The sequence below is a fragment of the Scyliorhinus canicula genome, chromosome 9 (assembly GCF_902713615.1).
Source record: "Scyliorhinus canicula chromosome 9, sScyCan1.1, whole genome shotgun sequence".
NCBI classification, from domain to species: domain Eukaryota; kingdom Metazoa; phylum Chordata; class Chondrichthyes; order Carcharhiniformes; family Scyliorhinidae; genus Scyliorhinus; species Scyliorhinus canicula.
In genome coordinates, this window is record NC_052154.1 from 3,370,459 (window position 1) to 3,395,509 (window position 25,051).

General features: G+C 47.1%; 1 protein-coding gene across 2 annotated transcripts in view; it reads right to left on the reverse strand.

Moving 5' to 3' along the window:
• The window catches only part of LOC119971062 (transcription initiation factor TFIID subunit 4-like), a 365,388-nt gene that overhangs the window by 279,000 nt on the left and 61,337 nt on the right, over positions 1-25,051 (reverse strand). For both annotated transcript variants that reach the window (XM_038806198.1, XM_038806199.1), the window contains exons 6-9: positions 19,662-19,784; positions 13,382-13,471; positions 9,016-9,276; positions 1,689-1,782 (exon numbers count right to left, since the gene is read on the reverse strand). In XM_038806198.1, the coding sequence (XP_038662126.1) occupies positions 1,689-1,782; positions 9,016-9,276; positions 13,382-13,471; positions 19,662-19,784 (568 nt within the window). The remainder of the gene's footprint in view (positions 1-1,688; positions 1,783-9,015; positions 9,277-13,381; positions 13,472-19,661; positions 19,785-25,051) is intronic.

Here is a 25,051-nt window from a genome sequence, read left to right on the forward strand (position 1 = left end):
TGGTTAGCATAAATGCTTCACAGCTCCAGGGTCCTAGGTTCGATTCCCGGCTGGGTCACTGTCTGTGTGGAGTCTGCACGTCCTCCCCGTGTGTGCGTGGGTTTCCTCCGGGTGCTCCGGTTTCCTCCCACAGTCCAAAGATGTGCAGGTTAGGTGGATTGGCCATGCTAAATTGCCCGTAGTGTCCTAAAAAGTAAGGTTAAGGGGGGGTTGTTGGGTTACGGGTATAGGGTGGATACGTGGGTTTGAGTAGGGTGATCATTGCTCGGCACAACATCGAGGGCTGAAGGGCCTGTTCTGTGCTGTACTGTTCAAAAAAAAATCTGTCTTTACTGAGGAAGCATATGCTGTCAAAATCATATTGAAGGAGGTGGTAATGAGTTACTGAATGGGCTAAAAATTGATCAAGAGGTGATACTAGAAAGGCTCACTGTACTTCAAGTTAAATAAGTCACCACTTTTGGCCTTAATATGCAACGGGCCGAAGCTTTAGACTTCCCTCCCTGAACCTCTCCTCTTCTCTACCCTTCTTGCCTCATTAAGACGCTCCTTAAATTTGTGTCATGTGATGCATATCTATAACATCCCGAAACAAGGTACCATGGTTGCTTTCCAACTCTCTACCCTGGAGGACAGTGAACAAATCTCAATAGATCAGCCATGATCTTGCTGAATAGTGCGCAGACTTGAAGGTCTACACCTACTCCTAATGCTCTTACCTTATATTACCATGTGCTTGCCCTACCCAGTCTTCCACCCCATTTCACCCTACAGTTGCCAAAGATTTCATGTTTTGATTCCAAGATATCAACTAAGAAAGAAAAGGGGTGAAAAGATATGAAAATTAAAAAACGAAAAAGGAGCAAGAGATGGTCAGAGAATGCGACAGAGATAATAGGCCATGGACCTGAAACAATGACGCTGTTTCTCTCCCCACAGAGACGGAGGAGATGCTGGTATCGTTGTAACATCACTGGGCCAGTAACCAGGCTCTGCAGACTCAGATTCAAACTTCACCATGCCAGCTGTTGGAATTTAGATTAGATTATTAAAGTCCACAATTGAAAGTTACTCTCAGTGACGGTGACCATGAAACCCTCGATTCTTGTAACACTTCATCTGGTTCCCCTTTAGGGAAAGAAATCCCTTACCCGGTCAGGCCTACATGTGACTCCAGCAATGTGACTGACGGCTAACCATTCTCGGAAATAGCCTGACAAGTCACTCCGTTCAAGGGCAATTAGGAATGGGCAATAGGGCAGCATGGTGGCGCAGTGGTTATCACTGCTGTCTCACAGTGATACCGGTTCTCGGTCACTGTCTATGTGGAGTTTGTACAATCTCCCCGTGTTTGCGTGGGTTTCACCCCCACAACCCAACGATGTGCAGGCTAGGTAGATTGGCCACGCTGAATTGCCCCCTAATTGGAAAAAATGAATTGGGTACACTAAATTTATTTTAAAAAGGAATGGGCATTGAACGCTGGTTTGGCGAGCGATGCCTACATCCCATCAAAGTATAAAATTAGATGCTCCCAGATCTGCTGAGTATTCTCAGCATTATTTTTATTTCCGATTTCCAACATCCAGAGTATTTCACTCTGGTGAGAGATGGGGACTAGTCACCGAATAGGGCTGACATTGATGGGCTGTTATCAATCACCAAACGCAGGCCATCGCTGATCATACCTGCTCTTATCGATGGGGTAATAACCACTGGCAATCTCACTTCAGCTGCTGGACCAGGTTGTCTTTTCACTGTCTGTACTGGGGACTCCACGATCTGTCAAAAAACAGGTGACATGAGAGATTGTACAGAATAATTTTACTCATTTTATTCTTTATCCTTAATGGCTGAGGGCCTCACAGTCCACTTCATAGAACACAGAATTTACAGCAAAGGAGGCCATTCAGCCCATCGAGTCTGCACCGGCCCTTGGAAAGAGCATCCCACTTAAGGCCACACCTCCACCCACAACCCAAAAACCCCACCCAAATCTTTTTGGGCACTGAGGGGAATTTTGCATGGCCAATCCACCTAACCTGCACATCTTTGGACTGTGGGAGGAAACCGGAGCACCCGGAGGAAACCCACGCACACACGGGGAGGATGTGCAGACTCCGCACAGACAGTGACCCAAGCCGAGAATCGAACCTGGGACCCTGGAGCTGGGAAGCAACAGTGCTAGCCACTGTGCTACTGTGCCATCCACTTGTGTCTGTCTTCTACTTGACCCCCTGTACACACCATGCAAGAGTAGATCTTGGGTGACTTTTTGTGCAGCCTCCTACATCCATACCTTGGCCCTGCATCCGAGTCCTGATTATTGAGCAAGGGTCAGTGTACTGGAGGATTGGATGTTTCTACATCTCAGACAAGCACAGTAATTCGCCAAATATGATGCACACCTGAAAAACAAGCCCCTTCTTCACCACATAAAACCAACAAAACCCCACATGCTGCAGTTTAAATGCATAGCTTTTCAGTGAAGTAAAATTCTACACTTCCTCCAAATGAAAATTCCTTCAGAAGCCTGCAGGTTAACTCTCAGCCAAGGGCAAAGGTTCACTTTTCACCAAGGCAGCAAAATTAAACAAGAGGTTGTTTCTCAACATCATTCATCGTTCAGTTAACACCAAGCACATTTATGAGCTTCTAAACGTTCCGCAGACCTACAGTAGGTGCCACACCTCCTGAGGTAGCGGCAAGAAAAAGACAAAGCCAACCACCCATGAAACAGGGGCCTCCCATTCAGTTGGACATCCTGCATCTCACAACCTCACCATAAAGTCAGAGAATCCCACCTCTGGCCTCTACCCCCCCCCCGCCCCCAAAAAAAAATTCCAACCACCTCGCTCCCAACTCACCGTGAAACAGCATCACCCCATCACCCCACTCCCACTGCCCTGGTGAAACGGGGAGCACCACGGGCGGGAAGCACCACGCCCCCCCCCCCCCACCCACCACACACACACCCTCCCCCTCCTCCCCCCCCACCACCCACCACCACTCTCCTGTGGGATCTTCTGCACAGTATAGGAGTTTTCTTGCTCCCCATTTATGGGATGACAGCCCGAGCATGGGAACTGTCTACCATGCTGAAAACTGAAAGATCAAAGGATTTAGATGAACAAAGCTGGGACTTCCGGTGGTGATATGGAAGGAGTAGTCGCACACCCTTTCGCCCGGTTTTTGGGGGGGGGGTGTTTGGCTTCAAACTTCACTAATTCAATGGGATAAGGTTCCCACACAAGGAAAACACCTAGAAAGTCCAGAGGAAGGAAGCCAGCAAGTAAAGAGTGGTCAGCAGATTCGGAAGCCTCGCGAGGCTCGTCAGCTGAGAAAATGGCAGAAAGCCGCAGCCCCGGCTCCGGCCACTCCACTGACAGCCGAGGTGTTTCCAGGCAATTTGGTGGCGGAATTTCAGAAACAGTGGCTGGTTGTCTCCGCGGAACTCCACAAATCAATAGACGAGGCCCCAGCTCCCATTCGGTCGAGTTGGCGAAGACCAAGGAGACGGTAAAGACGCATGGCGCAGCGTTACCGGGTGCGGAGGCGGCTCTCTTGAAGTCAAACGATCAGATTGTCTCCTTGGAGGCTGAGGTGCCGAGTTTGGCCGGTGATAGTAAAGCAGTGATAAGGAATCGATCCTGGAACCCTGGTGCTGTGAAGCAACCGTGCTAGCCACTGTGCTACCGTGCTGCCCATTTCTGAGGTGGTTTTTGGAGGTGATTTAGATTGCGTGCGAGATCCGAAGTTGGACCGTTGTAGGCCGAAACGGTTGGTGCTCTTGTGGGTGGCGAAGACACTGTTAGCGCTTATGGAACAGATGCCGGAGGGCAGATTCGTGGAGGTTTAGTCTCGTTCTTCTCCCCAGTACATACGCTGTCCAGATAGCCTATGACTGGGTTCAACTTCATGAATTGAGCTTCGCAAGTCTCCAGACACAGTTTGATCAGTTGTATACTGTAAAGGCGGTGAGACAGTCGCGCTGTTCAAGGGAGGTCATTTGCACATACAGTATTGGGATAAGACCAGCCGTCTGTGAACTCATCCGCTGAGGCAGCCTCCTAGAAGACTATTTCAGTTAGGGACTCGGGTGATAGCTTGGTTTCCACCCCAGATAAAGTTAATGCCCCATTTGAGTCTTCTATGTTGTGGGAGGCCCTTAAGGCGGTAATTAGGGGGGAGATAATTTCCCACAAGTCACACAAGGAAAGGATTGGGAAGGTGGAGTAGATGCGGCTGGTGGATTCCATCCTTGAGGTGGGCCGCCAGTACTCGCTTGCCCCACACTGGAGTTACTGGCGAGTCGCAAAAAGTTGGAGCTGCAATTTGAGCTGCTCTCAATGGGTAAGGCAGTGAGCTAGCTGCAATGTTCAGGGAAGACATTTTCCAAACGGGGTGAAGGCCAGACGCCTGTTAGCACACCAGCTGAGGCGGCAGGTTCCCACCTGGGAGATAGTCCAGGTAAGGGACTCAGGTGCCAGATTAGTTTCTGTCCCAATGAAGGTTAATGCAGCGTTTGGCAGTTTTATCGAAGTCTGTACAGATCGGAGCCCCAGGGAAAGGTTGCCCATGATGCAGTTTTTGGAGGTGTCGTCCTTCCTGGTGGTGGAGATGGAGAGAAGGGAGGAGTTGAATCCATGTTGGGCCCCCGAGGAGATTATGAAATGCGTTGGTTTATCCAGTCGATTAAAGCTCCGGGCCCAGATGGATTTCCCATTGAGTTCTATAAAAAATGTACGGGGTAGTTGATCCCACTGATATTGGACATGTTTAATGATTCCCTGTTCCTGGGGTATTGCCGACTACATTGGAGCAGGCCTCCATTTCCCTGATTTTGAAGAAGGACAACGACCCTCCAGAATGTGGGTGGTATAGGCCTATCTCGTTGCTGAATGCAGATGTTAATTTGCTGGCTAAAGTTCTGGCACTGCGGTTGGAGCCCTGCCTTCCAGGGGTGATCTCGGAAGAACAGACAGGTTTCATCAGGGGTCGGCTGCTGTCGGGCAATATATGCCAATTTTTAAATAGCGTCCTTTCCCCCTCTCCAGCACCCGAACCAGAGGTGACTGTCTCATTGGACACCGAAAACGCACTCGAAAGGGTGGTGTAGAGGTACCTATTTGAGATTCTTGGGAGATTTGGTTTTGGGCTAAAGTTTATATCTTGGATTGTCTGTTTTATAGGGCTCCCACCGCAAGTGTTCTCACAAAAGTCTCGAGCTTGGGTTACTTTCAGTTGAATGGGGTTACGAGGCAGGGTTGTCCAGTGTCTCTGCTTCTGCTAGTTTTGGCAATCGAACCACCGGCCATAGCGTTAAGATCTTCCACTGACTGGAACAGGATAAAGCAGGAAGGGAGGGAGCATAAGGTATGCCTTACGCAGTTGATCTGCTTCTTTACATCAAGGGCTCAATCTCCACCACGAATGAGACAATGAAACTAATTAGGAGTTTCGGCTTCATCTCTGGGTACAAGTTGAATTTCAATAAGAGCAAATACTTTACACCAGCTTTCATCGTCTGGGAATCCGGGTGGCCCACGATTGGGCCTCGCTTCATAAATTAAAATATGTTAGTCTGGTGAATGGGGTTAAATCTGACTTGTAGAAGTGGAATAACCTCCCCCGTCCCTGGCGGGCAAGGTTCAGATTATTAAAATGAATGTCCTCCTCAGGTTTTTATTTCTTTTAGAGTGTCTCCCTATTTTTCTCACCAAATCATTCTTTCCTTAAGTCAACAAGGTGGTAGCTTCCTTCCTTTTGGCAGACAAGGCACCAAGGTCTCGTAGGGTGTTTCTTCAGAGAGGAGAGAGAGAGAGAGAGAGAGACAGGCAGGTGGCTTAGCTTCACCTAATTTGTGTTATTACCGGGCAGCTAATATTGCTGAAGTACTGGGATGGCTCAAGGATCCAAATTCCATAAGGGAAAAGATGGAGGCTCGCTGTTGTCGTGGTCTAAGCTTTTGGGACTTGGTAACTGCCTCGCCGTTAAACATTCCCCAGCAAAATCTACCTCGGGTCCAGTAGTGGTGTCCACGCTGAGGATGGGTTGGAGACAGTTAGGCAACATTTTAAGCTCGGCTCCATGTCGTTGTTGGCCCCTATTTATAGGAATAATCTCTTTGTGCCAGTCGGAGTTCAGGCCATGGGGAGGGGAGGGGAGGGGCTGGAGGGGTTTGGCAACCTGTTCGTGGAGGGTAGGTGTGTTGGTTTTGATGAGCTGCTGGGCAAATTCCAACTCCCGAGGTCTAATTTATTCAGGTAATCCCAGGTTTGCGTTTCTTGCTGAAGGAGATCTCTTCATTTCCCTTGGCACCTTCGCCCTCCCTCTTGAATAGGATCTTATCTCTGGTCGAGTTGGGATACTGAAGATTTTGGACGTTTACGTCCCGATCCTGTCGGTGGAACAGGCTTTCCGTTGAATGACGTGAGAAGGGGGAGGTTGAGCTGGGTCGGGGGGGGGGGGGTTGGATTGAGGCTGTTCACAGCGTCAATTCAACCTCCTCCTGTGTGAGGCTCAGTTTGATTCAGGTCATGGTGGTGCACAGGACGCGCCTGGCCAAGACAAGGATGAGTGTTTTTCCTCTCGGGGGTGGGTGAGAATTGTGAACGTTGTTCTTGGGGCGAATCATACTTACCTTTGAGAAAGAATCATCCAGCCTCGAAACGTTAGCTCCCTTTTCTCTCCACAGATGCTGAAGGTCCAGTAGTTTCTGCTTTTGAATCATAGCCTTGCATTCGCGTTGTGTCCTAAACTTGAAAACCTCGGAGTCTCCTTCTTTGGCACGATGTCAGGGATTCTTGATATTAGAAGCTGGAGGCTTGTCCCACTGGTGGCCATTTTCGGTGTTTTGGCTTGCCGGTGCCGCAGACCGGGGGGTGGGGTGGGGAAGGTGGATGTCCGCGTCTTTGCCTCGTTGATAGCACGAAGGTAACTTCTGCTGGGTTGGAGATCTTCTACTTCACCCAGTTTCTCAGCCTGGTTGAGCAACCAAATGGGGTTTCTATATCTAGAAAAGGTCAAGGACACCAAGGGTCGGTAGAAGGGTTCAAATCTGGATGGCAGCTATTCGGTTCCTTTTTCAGAGAGTTAGTCACTGTCAGCTGTTGGGGTGGGGCTTAGGTTTTAGTTATATGTTGAATGATTGGGTTCAGTAAGGTTGTTAATTATTGATTATGTTATTCATGCGTTGCACCTTTATGTATTTGTTGTTTAGTTTGCTTATTTCATTAGAATGAAAAACTTCTTCAATAAAAATGTTGATTAAGAAACAAACAATGCTGAAAATTATAAGATCATTGAAATAATCCTGAAGGAAAGGATGTCACTCAGCTGGACAATAAAAGATGTTCGAGTTAATCGTAAATTCGTTCTGACTTGGTTTCAAATTTAAATGCAGCCGACACCTTCTTAAAGCTTTCTGGTTTCAGATAGAATTGGAAGTTTGCTGCAGAAGACTGGAGCACATGCCCGAGTGCAACCTGCTCCATTTCTCACTTCCATTTTGCTTTTTTAAGGCGACGGGATTCTCAATCGATCGAGCAACAGGGTTGGAGCAATGCCCCAGAACCCCTGCGAAAGCACCCTGTGCTCTAACACACTTGTGTATCTCTCATAGCGCGCCCCTCTCGCACTTGAAGTGAGGAGCATCCCATAATATTCAGCAGTGACTAAAATACTATTTAGCAGAGGGTGGTCAATTCCACTTGGATCCAAAAGCAGTCTGTGATACACCTAGTTCCATACATCAGCTATGGTTTCCTCATTAATACACTGTTATTACAATGCCTCTGAAAGGTCACGTCAGAATCACATTTCAGAAATATCCTTTCCCTGTCGAGAGTAAGCACTGCGTGCGGTGGACAGGTAATACTCTGTTGTGAGAGTTACTCTGTACATAACGGATGCAAGAGGAAATTCCACAGGGGTAAAATCTTGTCCAACGAAGGATGTCAATTACTCTTTGGATAAAATGTACATCAAAAGCCCACACACTCATTCCCTTGCTCATAAGTCTGAGAACACGCACGAACAGACTCAAAAACAGCTTCTTCCCCACTGTCACCAGACTCCTAAATGACCCTCTTATGGACTGACCTCATTAACACTACACCCTGTATGCTTCACCCGATGCCAATGCTTATGTAGTTACATTGTATATCTTGTGTTGCCCTATTATGTATTCTCATGTATTTTCTTGAATTCTGTTTAATTCCCTTTTCTTCCCATGTACTGAATGATCTGTTGAGCTGCTTGCAGGAAAATACTTTTCACTGTACCTCGGTACACGTGACAATAAACAAATCCAATCCAATCCAATCCAATCCAAACTCCCCAATTAAAGATAAAACTCCAATGCCTGCTCCTTTTCATTTTAGTTTTTGACTGCCTTTCAGTCTGAGGCCTTTCAAGGCCAAATCATGATGACTTTTGCATTCAGAAGTGAACTTTTACCCCTTTTTCAGCTTTTTCTTCTGCTTTTTTTTCAATCTTTCCAATTAAGGGGCAATTTAGCGTGGCCAACCCACCTACCCTGCACATCTTTGGGTTGTGGGGGTGAAACCCACGCAGACACGGGGAGAATGTGCAAACTCCACACGGACAGTGACCCGGGGCCGGGATCGAACACAGGTCCTCAGCTTCGTGAGGCAGTAGTGCTAGCCACTGCGCCACCGTGCCACCACTTTTTCCAGCTTTTTAACCTCTATTCACAGGCTGTTAAAACAATTGGCTTCTCCTTTCCAACTGCGGTACCGTTTTCCCCCCACACCTATTGCTTTTCCCTACTCCCCGTGTGTTTTAGCAGGTCATGCCAGCCAAAATCTAACCATGGAGTTTTTAAGTTGCCTTCTCTCTTCTCTATGCCAATGCATCTTGTTTGGATTTCCAGTGTTCTGTTTTTATTTCAGATTTCCAGGAGTACGTTTAACCTTTTAACCCCCCCACACTGTCCCAGGCTCTTCCCTTTGTTTGCTGCCCTGTCTGTGCTACCCCCAGGTCACCACGTACCAGATGTGTGCTCCGCCCTTGCTGTGCTGCGTTGATCTGTGCCTCTGACACTGCATTTGTCCCTGAGACTGCGTTATTGCTGATTGGTTGTCGTATTCGTACAGATGGTCCGGTCACAACCGCGTTGACAGTCGCTGTCAACTGTGCTGCAGATGTGGTCTGTGCAGGGGCCGCTACCTGTGGCTGCTGAGGTTGCTGATTTACCTGCAGGATGCACTGCTGATTGTGGACCAGGGACTGCCTCAAGGCTGGCAAACTCTTCTGTGGGAAGACAACAAGCAGGCCCTGCTTAAATGATAATTCAACTGGCAAATTTTTATTTTTAAACAAGCTGTTGTTAAAACTACTTGAACCATACACAAGAACATTTGACACAGGGAAAAGGACAAAGGCTCAATAAACATTGAACATTCTAAACTCTTCCTGAAGATTTAGGGGGCTGTCTGGAATCTCTGTCCCAGACCAAATCTCCAACAAATGTATAAATTCCCAATCTCAGTCACAGCGGCAGACAAAGATTTCTGACCAGCGAGGAAAAGGCGTCCAGAACTGCTTTAATCCTTGCAAAGGGTAAGTGGAGACCCAGTCTCCTCCCTATTATTCATGTGAATCCAGGGGAATGCCTGCAGTTTGCAAATCTCAGAGCTGAGAGAAATACACCCCACTTGATCCTCTCTTCTCCGAATGTTAACACATCCACTTTCCAGCAGGCAGTCGTCAGCAACTGGAACTCTCCTTCATCTTCTTCGGCGGCATCCCCCACTGCTCTCATAAAATCATAGAACTTACAGTGAAGGAGGCCATTCGGCCCATCGAGTGTGCATCGGCCCTTGGAAAGAGCACCCTACTCTTTTCTTATTTAAAAAAAATTTAGAGTGCCCAATTATTTTTTTACAATTAAGGGGCAATTTAGTGCGTCCAATCCACTGACCCTGCAAATCTTTTGGGTCGTGGGGGTGAAACCCACGCAGACACGGGGAGGATGTACAGACTCCACATGGACAGTGACCCAGAGCTGGGATCGAACCTGGGACCTCAGCGTCATGAGGCAGCAGTGCTAACCACTGCAACACTGAGCGGCCCAGAGCACCCTACTTAAGCCCACATCTCCATCCTATCCCCATTAACCCCACCTAACCTTTTTGGACACTAAGGGCAATTTATCATGGCCAATCCACCGAACCTGCACATCTTTGGACTGTGGGAGGAAGCCGGAGCACCCGGAGGAAACCCACGCAGACACGGGGAGAACATGCAGACACCGCACAGACAGTGACCCAAGCCGGGAATCGAACCTGGGACCCTGAAGCTGTGATGCAACAGTGCTAACCACTGTGCTACTGTGCCACCCAATTACCAATAATAAATTGAGGACAGAACCAGGACTGAAACTGGGAATTTGCCGTTCAAGCTCAGCTACAAGTTTCAGAAGCATCAATCTCTTCCACCCTCTTCAGCTCCCTACCACCCCCCAAGATATGACAGCTGCTCAAAATAAAAAAGCGCAAGTTCACAACCTCAACACCATCCCAAGTGTAGGTATGTCACCCATAATTTTAGTCGATGTGATGCCAGCTGGATTTCAGATTGGAAAGTCACTCCCTCCTCAGATCCCTGTGCAGACAGACTCCCAGATCCCTGTGCAGACAGACTCTCAGATCCCTGTACAGACAGACTCCCAGATCCCTGTGCAGACAGACTCTCAGATCCCTGTGCAGACAGGCTCCCAGATCCCTGTGCAGACAGACTCTCAGATCCCTGTGCAGACAGACTCTCAGATCCCTGTGCAGACAGACTCTCAGATCCCTGTGCAGACAGACTCTCAGATCCCTGTGCAGACAGACTCTCAGATCCCTGTGCAGACAGACTCTCAGATCCCTGTGTGCAGACAGACTCTCAGATCCCTGTGTGCAGACAGACTCTCAGATCCCTGTGCAGACTCTCAGATCCCTGTGCAGACAGACTCTCAGATCCCTGTGCAGACAGACTCTCAGATCCCTGTGCAGACAGACTCTCAGATCCCTGTGCAGACTCTCAGATCCCTGTGCAGACAGACTCTCAGATCCCTGTGCAGACAGACTCTCAGATCCCTGTGCAGACTCTCAGATCCCTGTGCAGACAGGCTCCCAGATCCCTGTGCAGACAGACTCTCAGATCCCTGTGCAGACAGGCTCCCAGATCCTTGTGCAGACAGGCTCTCAGATCCCTGTGCAGACTCTCAGATCCCTGTGCAGACAGACTCTCAGATCCCTGTGCAGACAGACTCTCAGATCCCTGTGCAGACAGACTCTCAGATCCCTGTGCAGACAGACTCTCAGATCCCTGTGCAAGACTCTCAGATCCCTGTGCCCTGTGCAGACTCTCAGATCCCTGTGCAGACTCTCAGATCCCTGTGCAGACAGGACTCTCAGATCCCTGTGCAGACAGGCTCTCAGATCCCTGTGCAGACAGGCTCTCAGATCCCTGTGCAGACAGGACTCTCAGATCCCTGTGCAGACAGACCTCTCAGATCCCTGTGCAGACAGACTCTCAGATCCCTGTGCAGACAGACTCTCAGATCCCTGTGCAGACAGACTCTCAGATCCCTGTGCAGACAGACTCTCAGATCCCTGTGCAGACAGACTCTCAGATCCCTGTGCAGACAGACTCTCAGATCCCTGTGCAGACAGACTCTCAGATCCCTGTGCAGACAGACTCTCAGATCCCTGTGCAGACTCTCAGATCCCTGTGCAGACAGACTCTCAGATCCCTGTGCAGACTCTCAGATCCCTGTGCAGACAGACTCTCAGATCCCTGTGCAGACAGACTCTCAGATCCCTGTGCAGACAGACTCTCAGATCCCTGTGCAGACAGACTCTCAGATCCCTGTGCAGACAGGCTCTCAGATCCCTGTGCAGACAGACTCTCAGATCCCTGTGCAGACTCTCAGATCCCTGTGCAGACAGGCTCTCAGATCCCTGTGCAGACAGACTCTCAGATCCCTGTGCAGACAGGCTCTCAGATCCCTGTGCAGACAGGCTCTCAGATCCCTGTGCAGACAGACTCTCAGATCCCTGTGCAGACAGACTCTCAGATCCCTGTGCAGACAGACTCTCAGATCCCTGTGCAGACAGACTCTCAGATCCCTGTGCAGACAGACTCTCAGATCCCGTGCAGACAGACTCTCAGATCCCTGTGCAGACAGACTCACAGATCCCTGTGCAGACAGACCTCAGATCCCTGTGCAGACAGACTCTCAGATCCCTGTGCAGACAGACTCTCAGATCCCTGTGCAGACAGACTCTCAGATCCCTGTGCAGACAGACTCTCAGATCCCTGTGCAGACAGGCTCTCAGATCCCTGTGCAGACAGACTCTCAGATCCCTGTGCAGACAGACTCTCAGATCCCTGTGCAGACAGACTCTCAGATCCCTGTGCAGACAGACTCTCAGATCCCTGTGCAGACAGACTCTCAGATCCCTGTGCAGACAGGCTCTCAGATCCCTTGCAGAGACTCTCAGATCCCCTGTGCAGACAGACTCTCAGATCCTGTGCAGACAGACTCTCAGATCCCTGTGCAGACAGACTCTCGATCCCTGTGCGACAGACTCTCAGAATCCCTGTGCAGACAGACTCTCAGATCCCTGTGCAGACAGACTCTCAGATCCCTGTGCAGAGCATCTCAGATCCCTGTGCAGACAGACTCTCAGATCCCTGTGCAGACAGACTCTCAGATCCCTGTGCAGACAGACTCTCAGATCCCTCTGCAGACAGGCTCTCAGATCCCTGTGCAGACAGACTCTCAGATCCCTGTGCAGACAGACTCTCAGATCCCCTGTGCAGACAGACTCTCAGATCCCTGTGCAGACAGACTCTCAGATCCCTGTGCAGAACAGACTCTCAGATCCCTCTGCAGACAGGCTCTCAGATCCCTGTGCAGACAGACTCTCAGATCCCTGTGCAGACAGACTCTCAGATCCCTGTGCAGACAGACTCTCAGATCCCTGTGCAGACAGACTCTCAGATCCCTGTGCAGACAGACTCTCAGATCCCTGTGCAGACAGGCTCTCATACTTCACCCACAATGTGGAGCCCATCCTCAGCCTTTACCCACACTAATTCAGTAACCTTCCGCCCGTGACTACGGTGAGAAATCAAAATGTCACTCTTCTGAGAATTGGCTTAAACTATATGGCTGAACTCAGCTTCACGCCTTCGCTAATCTGCCCTGGGAGAGTGCAATGGGAGATTTACTCTGCATCCAGCAGGGTTTTCTTACTATGAAAGAAGCTGCAGAGTGTCCAATTCTTATCGGACCTGTAGATGTACATAAAGCGCACACCGATCGCCGTTAAAAATATACATCCTGTTTCTACTCGTACCACACCTTGAGAAAAGGCACCAGGTATGGCTGTGGGGACGATTTAAGCTCTGACTGAAGTCGGTTTGTGAACTCTTCTGGTTCAATCTTAGAGTCCTTCAAAAGAGAAAAACAGTTAGGATTTTTCATCGTCAGCAACATGTCTAATTACAGGCTATTTTATCCATTTCTCTTCGGATTGGATTGCCATGCGGTTCAAGTATTTAATTCTCACTCAAAGGGTAGCATAAACTGGAAACATTCCCCCTCCCACACTGAGTACCACCCAGTGTCCCCACTTAGCCACAAAGACTGTGAAGATTGGGAATCAATTCGAGCTTCCAAGACAGAGTTCAAGCAAATCTTACTGGACAAGCCTACCAAGGAACATGGGGCTAGCTCAGTGGGGAGAATGGTGTTATGGTACAGATCAGTAATGATCCAACAGAATGACAGAACAGGCTTGACAGGCTGAATGGTCATCTTGTGTTCCAATGTCTCTTGTGCTAATCATATAGATCCCCTCAACCATTTCAGCTTCAAGTGTGGAGTCTGCATTAACAGTCCATTTAATCTTCAGGAATCCATGCTGTATCTCCTCCATGGCTCCAATATTGCTTGGAGCATACCTGCACTCAGTTCTTTTATTGCCAACTTGATTATATTTCTATTTTTATTTTCAAACAAACCTATCACTTTACCTTTATTCATGTTTAACTGTTCAAGAATTCAACAGCAGCGACAAATGTAATTCATTCCACCCCCCCACGTCCAGATGTTTTCTGAGCAGAGGAGTACAAAGCCAAGTGCATGTCTCTGGGTCTCATCACCAGCTCCCTCTTGTGAGAAAAATTATTCGTTCTGTGACAAATGGAGGGTTTTAGGAATTTGGTTTTTAAATGTGGGGGCAACGCAAGATTTAAAAGCCTGGGGGTATAGTGTGTTTGACTGCAGTGATCACGGTTTTAAAAGAATTTTGTTTTGCTTCGAGGAAACAGCAGGTGAAATTGACCAGAAGAATGTGAATTGACTGGGGAGTCCCTGGGGAGTTAATGTGCTTTTGCAGCCTGCTGAGATAATGCCCAGGATTCTCCGATTGGAAGGCTATGTTCTCCCATCAGAACTGAATTGCACTCATTTTACAATCCACTTGTGGTCATAAAGCAGGATGCAAGTGTGTTTCGTTCCATGTAAAATCAATGCATGGCATAGAATACAATGGTATTCCTACAGGAATTCCAATATCGGGCCATCAGCTCAATAGTGGAGTTTCGTGGCCAGCACCCCCGCGCGCAAATCGGTCCCGACCCCCAAAAATCCCCTCCCACCCTCGGATTGTCTGGGTGCACCCTAGCCACACTTATAGGCGTGGCCCAACTCCCCCCCCCCCCCCCCACGGACTCCTGTACTTGGGGTAAACCCCCTCCACACAGGGACCCCTGTAATAGAGGGACCTCAAAGTAAAGAGAGGCAAGTGCAGTGAAATCACATCACATGTAATTGGAATGCACTTAGTGCAACCTACACCTCTTTGAGGTGGTCAATACAGAGCATTCCACTGAAATTGTTTTCCAGCTTGAGGAGATGAGGTCATTGCTGGATGAAGCCTAAGAAAGCAGAGAAGCAGTGAATTTGGAGAAGCTTTGAGAGAGGTAGCTGAATTCTGATCTGCCTGACTCTGACTCACAAGTCTTTCCTAGCAGGATAGTTTCAAAAAGAGTAATAATATTCTAAAACAGAGTAGTCGTGTCTGAAGACAAGGAAGAGGCTGAAACAATCCAGTTGAAGCAGCTATTTGAAGATATTCAGCCAGAGTCTGAAGGGGTTCCAACCAGAGCCAAATCTGTTCTATAAAGCAAGTATTACTCCATGCCCTCCTAATTTTAAGATGGATTAAATTTATTTTATTTTTCTTTAATGGGAAATTGTATCATTTTGTCAAGGGGTAAATGTAAGCTGTTCTTTTCAGTTGTGAAGTTAAAAGTTTAAAGTGTATTCGTGATAAAGTTTTGTTTTAGAAATACCAAAGCCCTTTCTTTTCATGCAATCACTCCTGCAGCGAGTCATTCTTTCCGCACTGTCTTAAAATAAACGAAAATATTGGGGTTTTGGTCCAGTATCCTAGCCACTGTTGGGGTCTGGCCTGGGATTGTAATAATTCCCACTCTGTGCTTTGCACTCAATAGTTTCGTAAACAAGCACGCTATCAGGTGCTTTTTGAAACTCAAATACTTCAGTAGATTACACAGTGACAGGCAGCACAGTACTGGGACCTCTTACTAACTACCACTCGTGCATGCATGCATTGGAGGATTATAATGCAACAATCTGATTATATTCATATTTAATGCTGGAATGATTTGCTCAGACACAGACTTTGTCCCTTACATAGTGCAAGTACATTATTTGCCTTTTCAGAAACACAGACATAATAACCTTTATAGTCCATTTAAAATAGGCAGCAGCCATCAGCAAATCCGGAAAATTCAATCCACATTCAGGCTAACCTCTAGAGCAAGAACATCCTTCCTCAGATAAGGAGACCCCCAACTGCACCCAATACTCCATGTGTGGCCTCACCAAGGCCCTGTACAATTGCAGCAACACATCCCTGCTCCTATACTCAAATCCTCTTGCTATGAAGGCCAACATACCATTTGATTTCTTTATCGCCTGCTGTACCTGCATGCTTACCTTCAGTGAATGATGTACAAGGACACCCAGGTCTCGTTGTGCATTCCCCTCTCTCAATCTGTAGCCATTGAGATAATAATCTGCCTTCCTGTTTTTGCGATCAAAGTGGATAACCTCACATTTATCCGCATTGAACTGCATCTGCCATGCATTCTTCCCACTCGCTAAACTTGCCCAAATCCCACTGAAGGATCTCTGCATCCTCCTCACAGCTCGCCCTCCCACCCAGCTTTGTGTCATCTGAAAATTTGGAGATATTACATTTAGTTCCTGAATCTAGATCATTAATATATATTGTGAATAGCTGGGGTCTGAGCACAAACCCCTGCGGTACCCCACTAGTCACTGCCTTCCATTTGGAAAAAGACCCAATTATTCCTACTCTTTTCTGTCTGCCAACCAATTTTCTATCTATCTCAATACACTTCCCCCAATCCCATGCGTTTTAATTTTACATGTTAATCTCTTATGTGGGACTTTGTCAAAAGCCTTCTTAAAGTTCAAATAAACACATCCACTGTCTCTTTCTCGTCAACTCTACCAGCTACATCCTCGAAGAATTCCAGAAGATTTGTCAAGCATGATTTCTCTTTCAGAAATCCATGCTGACTGTCCAATCCTGCCAGGTACTCTGCTATTAAATCTTTTATAATGAACACTGGCATTTTCTGCACTGTAAATTCTATGATTCTATGATTTTCCCCACTATCGACAGCAGGCTGACTGGTCTATAATTCTCTGTTTTCACTCTACCACCCTTTTTAAATTACATCAGCTATGCTCTGAGCTAAAGGAACTGTTCCAGAGTCTCGAAAGTCTAGAAAACCTTGAAAGATCTCCACCATTCACTATTTCCAGGGCCACTTCTTCAAATACTCTGGGATGCAGATTATAAGGCCCTGGGGATTTATTGGCCTTCAACCCCATCAGTTTCCCTGACACCATTTTCCTGCTAATACTGATTTCCTTCAGTTCCTCCCTCTCATTAAATCTTGTGTTCACCAACATTTCTGGTATGTTATTTGTGTCCTCCTTTGTGAAGACAGAACCAAAGTATCGATTTAGTTGCTCAGCCATTTCTTCGTTCCCCATTATAAATCCCCCTCTTTCTGTCTGCAAGGGACCTACATTTGTCTTCACCAATCTTTTTCTCTTCACACACCTGCAGAAACCTTTACAGTCTGTTTTTATGTTCCCTGCAAGCTTACTCTCAAACTCTATTTCCCCTTTAATCAATCCCTTGGTCCTTCTTTGCTGAATTCTAAAGTGCTCCCAATCCTCGGACCTGTTGTTTTTCTTGGCCAATTTGTATGCTCCTTAATTGGATCAAATACTATCTCTAATTTCCCTTGTAAGCCATGGATTGGCCACATTTCCCATTTTACTGTTGTGCTAGACAGGAATAAACAATTGTAATTCGCCCAGGCATTCCATGAATATTTGCCATTTCCTATCCAGCATCCCTTTAAATAATGTTCCCCAATCCATCATAGCCAATTCATGCTTCATGTCATCGTGGTTTCCTTTACTTAGATTCAGGACCCTAGTCTCAGAATCAACTACGTCACTCTCCACCTTGATGAAGAATTCTATTATATAATGGCCGCTCATCCCCTAGGGGTGTCACACAGCTAGATTGCCAATTATTTCTTTCTCATTATACACTACCCAGTCTGGGATAGTCGGCTCTCCAGCTGATTTCTCAATGTGTTGGTCCAGAAAACCATTCCTTATACATTCCAGGAATTCCTCCTCTACAGTACTGTTACTAATTTGATTTACCCAATCCATATGCAGATTAAAGTCACCCATAATTACAGATGTTGCTTTATTGCATCCATCACTAATTTCCTGTTTAATGCCATTCCCAACATCACCATTACATTTTGGGGTCTATATACAACCCCCACCAATGTTTTTTGCCCCTTGGTGTTTCTCAGCTCGACCCACACAGATTCCACATTGGCAGAGCTAATATCCTTGCTCACTTTTGCGTTAATTTTCTCTTCAACCAGCTATGCCATTCCAATGCCTTTTCCTTTTTGTTCCCCCTTCTAAATACTGCAAACCCTGGATGTTCAGTTCCCATTCCTGGTCACCCTGCAGCCATGTTTCTGCAATCCTGACTATATCATACCCGTTTACATCTATTTGCAGGATTAAATTAATCCCTTTATTGGGAATTCTCTGCGTCTTAAGGGTTGTTTTTTAACATTCCTTTTCTTTCATAAATTTAGAGAATCCAATTATTTTTTTTTTTAATTAATGGGCAATTTAATGTGGCCAATCCACCTAATCTGCACATTTTATAATAATATAATAATAATAACTTATTGTCACAAGTAGGTTTCAATTAATTTACTGTGAAAAGCCCCTAGTAGCCACATTCCGGCACCTGTTCGGGCAGGCTTGTCTGGGAATTGAACCCGCGCTGCTGGCCTTGTTCTGCATTACAAGCCAGCTGATTAGCCCGCTGTGCTAAACTAGCCCCATCTTTGGGTTGTGGGGGTGAAACCTACGCAGACACGGGGAGAATGTGCAAACTCCACACGGACAGTGACCCAGAGCCGGGATTGAACCCAGGTCCTCAGCGCTGTAGACAGCAGTGCTAATCACCGTGACACCGTGCCGTCTGTCTTTTTAACTTTCCTTGTCCTGTTCCCATTATCTATTTTTCACCGTGGCCTTGTTTGATTCTGGCGCTTGATTTCTCCACCTATCACTTTTCTTATGGGGGCAGCATGGTAACACAGTGGTTAGCACTGTTGCTTTACAACGCCAGGGTCCCAAATTCAATTCCCAGCTTGGGCCACTATCTGTGCAGAGTCTGCACGTTCCCCCAGTGTCTGCGTGGGTTTCTTCCGGGTGCTCCGGTTTCCTCCCACAAATCATAGAGACATAGATGTTTACAGCATCGAAACAGGCCCTTCAGCCCAGCTTGTCCATGCCGCCCAGTTTCTATCACTGAGCTAGTCCCACGTGCCCGCATTTGGCCCATATCCCTCTATACCCACCCTGCCCATGTAACTGTCTAACTGCTTTTTAAAGGCAAAATTGTACCCACCTCTCCCACTGCCTCTGCCAGCTCAGTCCAGATGCTCACCACCCTCTGTGTGAAGAAATTTCCCCTCTGGTCTCTTTTGTATCTCTCCCCTCTCACCTTAAACCTATGCCCTCTAGTTCTAGACTCCTCTACCTTTGGGAAAAGATGTTGACTATCTACCTTATCTATGCTCCTCATTATTTTATAGACCTCTATAAGATCACCCCTAAGCCTTCTACACTCCAGTCCCGAAAGACACGCTATTAGGCGAGTTCGACATTCTGAATTCTCCCTCTGTGCACCCGCACAGGCGCCAGAGTGTGGAGACTAGGGGATTTTCACAGTAACTTTCATTGCAGTGTTAATGTAAACCTACTTACATTTTAAGATGAAAAGTTAAAAGATGAAGGTTATTATTCCCTTTCTGTCTTTTGTTGATGTCCGTGTTTCCCTCTCCTCTGACTCTTTGCATAGGTTCCCATCACCCTCCCCCACACTGGCAGAGTCTTATATTTCATGGAACTACAATTGTTACGGTAAAACCAGTTAGAGGCAAACTCTGTCACTTGCCAACAGATCTTGAACAAGGCTCTTCACATTGCGGGAAGTGTCCGCAGACTGTCCACTGTGCGATGCAAGTTTAATCAAGGTTGTGAGAAAGTTCTTGCATTTCTTCACATTTTCCTGTATTTCCTAGATGTAAAAGAAGAATGAGCATTAACCACAAGTATTTATTGCCCTCTTCTCCTTCTTTCCCTAGCTTTCTTCCATGACCTCCTGAAGATCTGATGTGTCAATATTCTCTGCTCAGAAGGATGGAAACATAGCCTCCACATAGGTTATGGTGAGTTGTATCTCTCACTATGCTGCTTGCGAGGTACTCCTCATTTCTAATATTTCCCCTGCAACATTGTCCAATGACCAATCAGAAACTAAACAAAGAGGGTGGCATGGTGGAGCATGTGGTTAGCACTGCTGCCTCATTGTGTTGAGGACCCGGGTTCGATCCTGGCCCCAGGTCACTGTCCGTGTGGAGTTTGCACATTCTCCCCGTGTCAGCCTGGGTCTCACCCCCTCTGGCTGATTTCACAATCCAGCTCTTGGTCTGTAACATTGTACGTAGCTGATGAGGAACATATCGGTCATGAAAGAATGGCAGAGCAGACTCAATGGGCCGAATGGCCTAATTCTGCTCCTATAACTTATGAACTTATAAACCCAAAAGATGTGCAGGGTAGGTGGATTGGCCACGCTAAATTGCCCCTTAACTGGAAAAAAAGAATTGGGTACTCTAAATTTATAAAAACAAAAAAGCTTAACAAAGATGATCTCCTCAGCCAGGTGAAAAGTAAAAAGGGGTGAGGGTCATGGAGGCAGCTCTCTAACGTTCAGATAGCAATGAGGTGACATACTTCATGGCATGAGTTTGGAACCAAGATAACCTGTGGTAGATTTGGCAACTTGGTATCTTTGATGTCAATCATTGAGCAATCAGGCATGCTCACTAATAAAACCCGATGGTGTCGCTCAGAAACTAAGGGTTGAGACACTTTCTACTCAGTTCTAGGTAGCTCCCAAATTGCGACAGGCTTGCAAGCCAAAGCTGTAACAGCAGTATATAAAATTACCGTGGGTCTTAATATGGTAAATAGGCAAAAACAATTTTCTCTGATTGGAGTGTCAGTGACAAGGTTTTGGCAATTTAGCACCACCACTAAGGAAGTAGAGAGAGAGGGACAAAAATCTCTAGATAGAGGATAATTGGAGCATCAATCGTTTTGCTAAAGGGAGCAACTGAGGCTGGAATCGTGGCAATCTTTGCAGGAAAATCAAATAAATATCCATCTCAGCGAAGGATGCGGGGTAAGGAGGGAGCGCAGAAACATGACAGCCAGAATAGCCCCATCTGAGTTGAGTGGCTGCAGCTTTACAAGCAACGTTTAGCTAATCAGGGATTACAGCAAGTCCAATGCCAATCTTGCATGAGGCCCACACATATGCACAATGACAACTTGCATTTAAATAGCACCTTTCACATGAAGAAATATCTGAAGGAAGTGCCTAAATCAAGGATTTCCAGATATCATAGAATTTACAATCCAAAAGGAAGCCATTCGACCCATCAAGTCTGCACCGGCCCTTGGAAAGATCACCCTACTTAACCCCACACCTCCACCCCATCCCCGTAATCCAGTAACCCCACCTAACCCTTTTGGACCCTAAGGGCAATTTAGCATGACCAATCCACCTAACCTGTACATCTTTGGGCTGTGGGAGGAAACCGGAGCACCCAGAGGAAACCCACGCAGACACGGGGAGAACGTGCAGACTCCACACAGACAGTGACCCAAGCCGAGAATCGAACCTGGGACCCTGGAGCTGTGAAGCAACCGTGCTAACCACTGCGCAATCTTGCCGCCCAAATCAATCAGAAACCCAAATTCAGTTTCCTCCTTTTATCGGTCAGGAAAGCAAAACTTTGCACAATCCTACTGGTCAAAGCCGTGTAGGGCCAGGGAGATGCCGTCTGCTGTTGACCGGTTGTGGCGGTATGCAAATTCCAGTGGATCAAGGCATTCTGGGAATATGGAGCTGATGTGCCTCATGACCAACCTCTCGAAGCACTTCATACGACTGAAGTCAGGGCCACCGGACGATAGTTATTGAGGCATATTGCCTGGTTCTTCTTTGTCACCAGTATGATGGTGGTCTTCTTGAAGCAGGTGGGGACCTTGGAACGGAGTAGGGAGAGGTTGAAGATGTCTGAGAACACATCTGCCAGCTTATCTGCGTAGGATCTGCGTGCACGACCAGGGAGCCCATCAGAACCTGTCACCTTCCGAGGATTCACTTTCAAGAAGGCCAATCAGAATTTGGAAGCTGTGACGGTGGGTATCGGTGTGTCCGAGGCTGCTGGGGCAGTTGACAACGGTTTGAAAGTTTCCTGCTCGAATCGAGCATAGAATGCATTGAGTTCATTGGGGAAGGGTGCGCTGCTGCCGAAGATTCTGCTCGGCTTCGCTTTGCAGCCTGCTATGTTGTTTAGACCTTGCTACAAGTGACGAGAGTCCGTGACGTTAGTCTGTGACTCTAGTTTGGTCTGATATTGTCTCTTGGCACGCCTTATGGCTTTGCGAAGGTCGTATCTGAATTTCTTCTGTAGGTCGGGGTCACCTGACTTGAACGCTTCAGTCTTGGCCTTCAGTAGGGAGTCAATCTCCTCATTAAACCATGGTTTCCAGTTGGTGAACACACGTACTTCTTTCTTTGGCACACAGTTTTTTACACACTTGCTAATAAGTCAGTGACAGTGGTGGCATATTCGCTTAGGTTGGTTGCTGAGTTCTTAAACATGGACCAGTCCACTGACTCTAAGCAGTCACATGGGAGCTCTTCTGTTGTCTCAGACAAGCACTGCACGACCTTCTTTTTTTTAAATTTAATTAAATTAATTTTTTTCAATTTAGGGGCAATTTAGCATGGTCAATCCACCGTCCCAGCATATCTTTGGATTGAGGGGGCGAAACCCACACAAACACAGGGAGATTGCAAATTCCACACGGACAGTGACCCAGAGCCGGATCGAACCTGGGACCGTGGCGCCGTGAGGCAGTAGTGCTAACCACTGGGCCACGATGCTGCCCTCTGCACAACCTTTTTTTAAATAAATTTATAGTAGCCAATTATTTTTCTTTTCCACTCTAGGGGCAATTTAATGTGGCCAATCCACCTCACCAGCACATCTTTGGGTTGTGGGGGTGAAACCCGCGCAGATATGGGGAGAATGTGCAAACTCCACACGGACAGTTACCCAGGGTCAGCATTCGAACCCGAGTCCTCAGCGCCGCAGTCCCAGTGCTAACCACTGCGCCAAATGCCGCCTCTTGCATGGCCTTCTTAACCAGATTCTCCCGTTTAAGTTTCTGCTTGCACGCTGGGAGAAGGAGCACCGTCTTATGGACAATTTTCCAAAGTGCAGTCGGAGGAGGGATCGGTAAGGAGATTACAGAGGGACACAAGGCAGTGGCGTAGTGATATTGTCACTAGGCTAGTTAACCAGAGACCCAGAGTAATGCTTTGGGGACCCGGGTTCAAATCCCACCACTGCAGATGGTGAAATTTGAATTCAATAAAAATCTGGAATAAAAGTCTAATGATGACCATTGTCGATTGTCATAAAAACTCATCTGGTTCACTAATGTCCTTTCGGGGAGGAAATCTGCCGTCCTTACCCGGTCTGGCCTACATATGACTCCAGATTTATGGGGCTGGTTGAGCACAATGGGGCTAGTTTAGCACAGGGCTAAATAGCTGGCTTTGAAAGCAGACCAAGGCAGGCCAGCAGCACGGTTCAATTCCCGTACCAGCCTCCCCGGACAGGCGCCGGAATGTGGCGACTAGGGGCTTTTCACAGTAACTTCATTTGAAGCCTACTTGTGACAATAAGCGATTTTCATTTTATTTCAATATGATGGACTCTTAACTGCCTCTTCAAGGCTGTTAGACATGAGGAATAAATGCTGGCACAGCCTGCGACTCCCACGTCTCATGAACAAATAAAAATAAAAAATTAGGTTTAAGTGAGTGGACAAAAATCTGGCAAATCGAGTATAATGTAGGAAATTTTCCATTTTGGCAGGAAGAATAAACAACAAATTAATATCTAAACAGTGAGCTATTGCAGAGTTCTGAGGTGCAGAGGGATCTGGGTGTCCCAGTGCATGAAATGAAAAATGAAATGAAAATCGCTTATTGTCACAAGTAGGCTTCAAATTAAGTTACTGTGAAAAGCCCCTAGTCACCATATGAAAATGAAATGAAATAAAAATTGCTTATTGTCACAAGTAGGCTTCAGTGAAGTTACTGTGAAAAGCCCCCTAGTCGCCACATTCCGGCACCTGTTCGGGGAGGCTGGTACGGGAATTGAACCGTGCTGCTGGCCTGCCTTGGTCTGCTTTAAAAGCCAGCGATTTAGTCCTGTGCTAAAACAAAAGGCTACAGCTAGTAATTAGGAAGCTAATAGAATGTTATTGTTTATCCTTTTCACAATAACTTAATTGAAGCCTACTTGTGACAATAAGCGATTATGATCCTGAGGGGAATTGATTACAAAAGTAGGGAAGTATCATCTCCTTATTGAAGGAAAGGTGTTGATGCGTTAGCAATTCAGAGACGGGGTGTTGATGCGTTAGCAATTCTGAGACGGTTGAGTAACCGGAAACCAAGATTGGGCGTATTGACTTCTGAGGAAAGACTGGAGAGGTTCCGTTTTTATCCACTGGAGTTCAGAAGAGTGAGAGGCGACTTGATTGAAACATACAAGATCTTGAGGGGTGTTGACAGGTGGGTGTGGGGAGGATGTTTCCTCTTTTGGGAGAATCTAGAACTGGGGGTCACTTATTAAAAATCAGGGGTTGCTCGTTTAAGACAGAAATGAGGAGAAATCTTTTCTCTCAAAATGTTGAGAGTTCCTGGAACTCTTCTCCTCAAAAGACTTTGAATATTTTTAAGGCTGAGCTAGATAGGTTAACAAGGGGGTGAAAGGTTATCGGGGCTAAGCAGGAATGTGGGGTTGGGGTGACAATCAGATCAGCCATGATCTTATTGAATGGCGGAACAGGCTCGAGGGGCCGAGTGGCCTCCTCCTGTATGTATGTTCGGACGTATGCACTGCAGGAACTCACCAAGAGTCCTCAGGCAGCACCTTCCAAACCCATGACTGCTACCCTTTCGAAGGACAAGGGCAGCAGTCACCTGAGAACACCACCACCAGCAAGTTACCCTCCAAGCTACACATCATCCTGACGTAGAACTATATCGTACTATTCCCGTACCAGCCTCCCCGGACAGGCGCCGGAATGTGGCGACTAGGGGCTTTTCACAGTAACTTCATTGAAGCCTACTCGTGACAATAAGCGATTTTCATTTCATTTTCATTTCATTTCATTTTTCATTTTGTT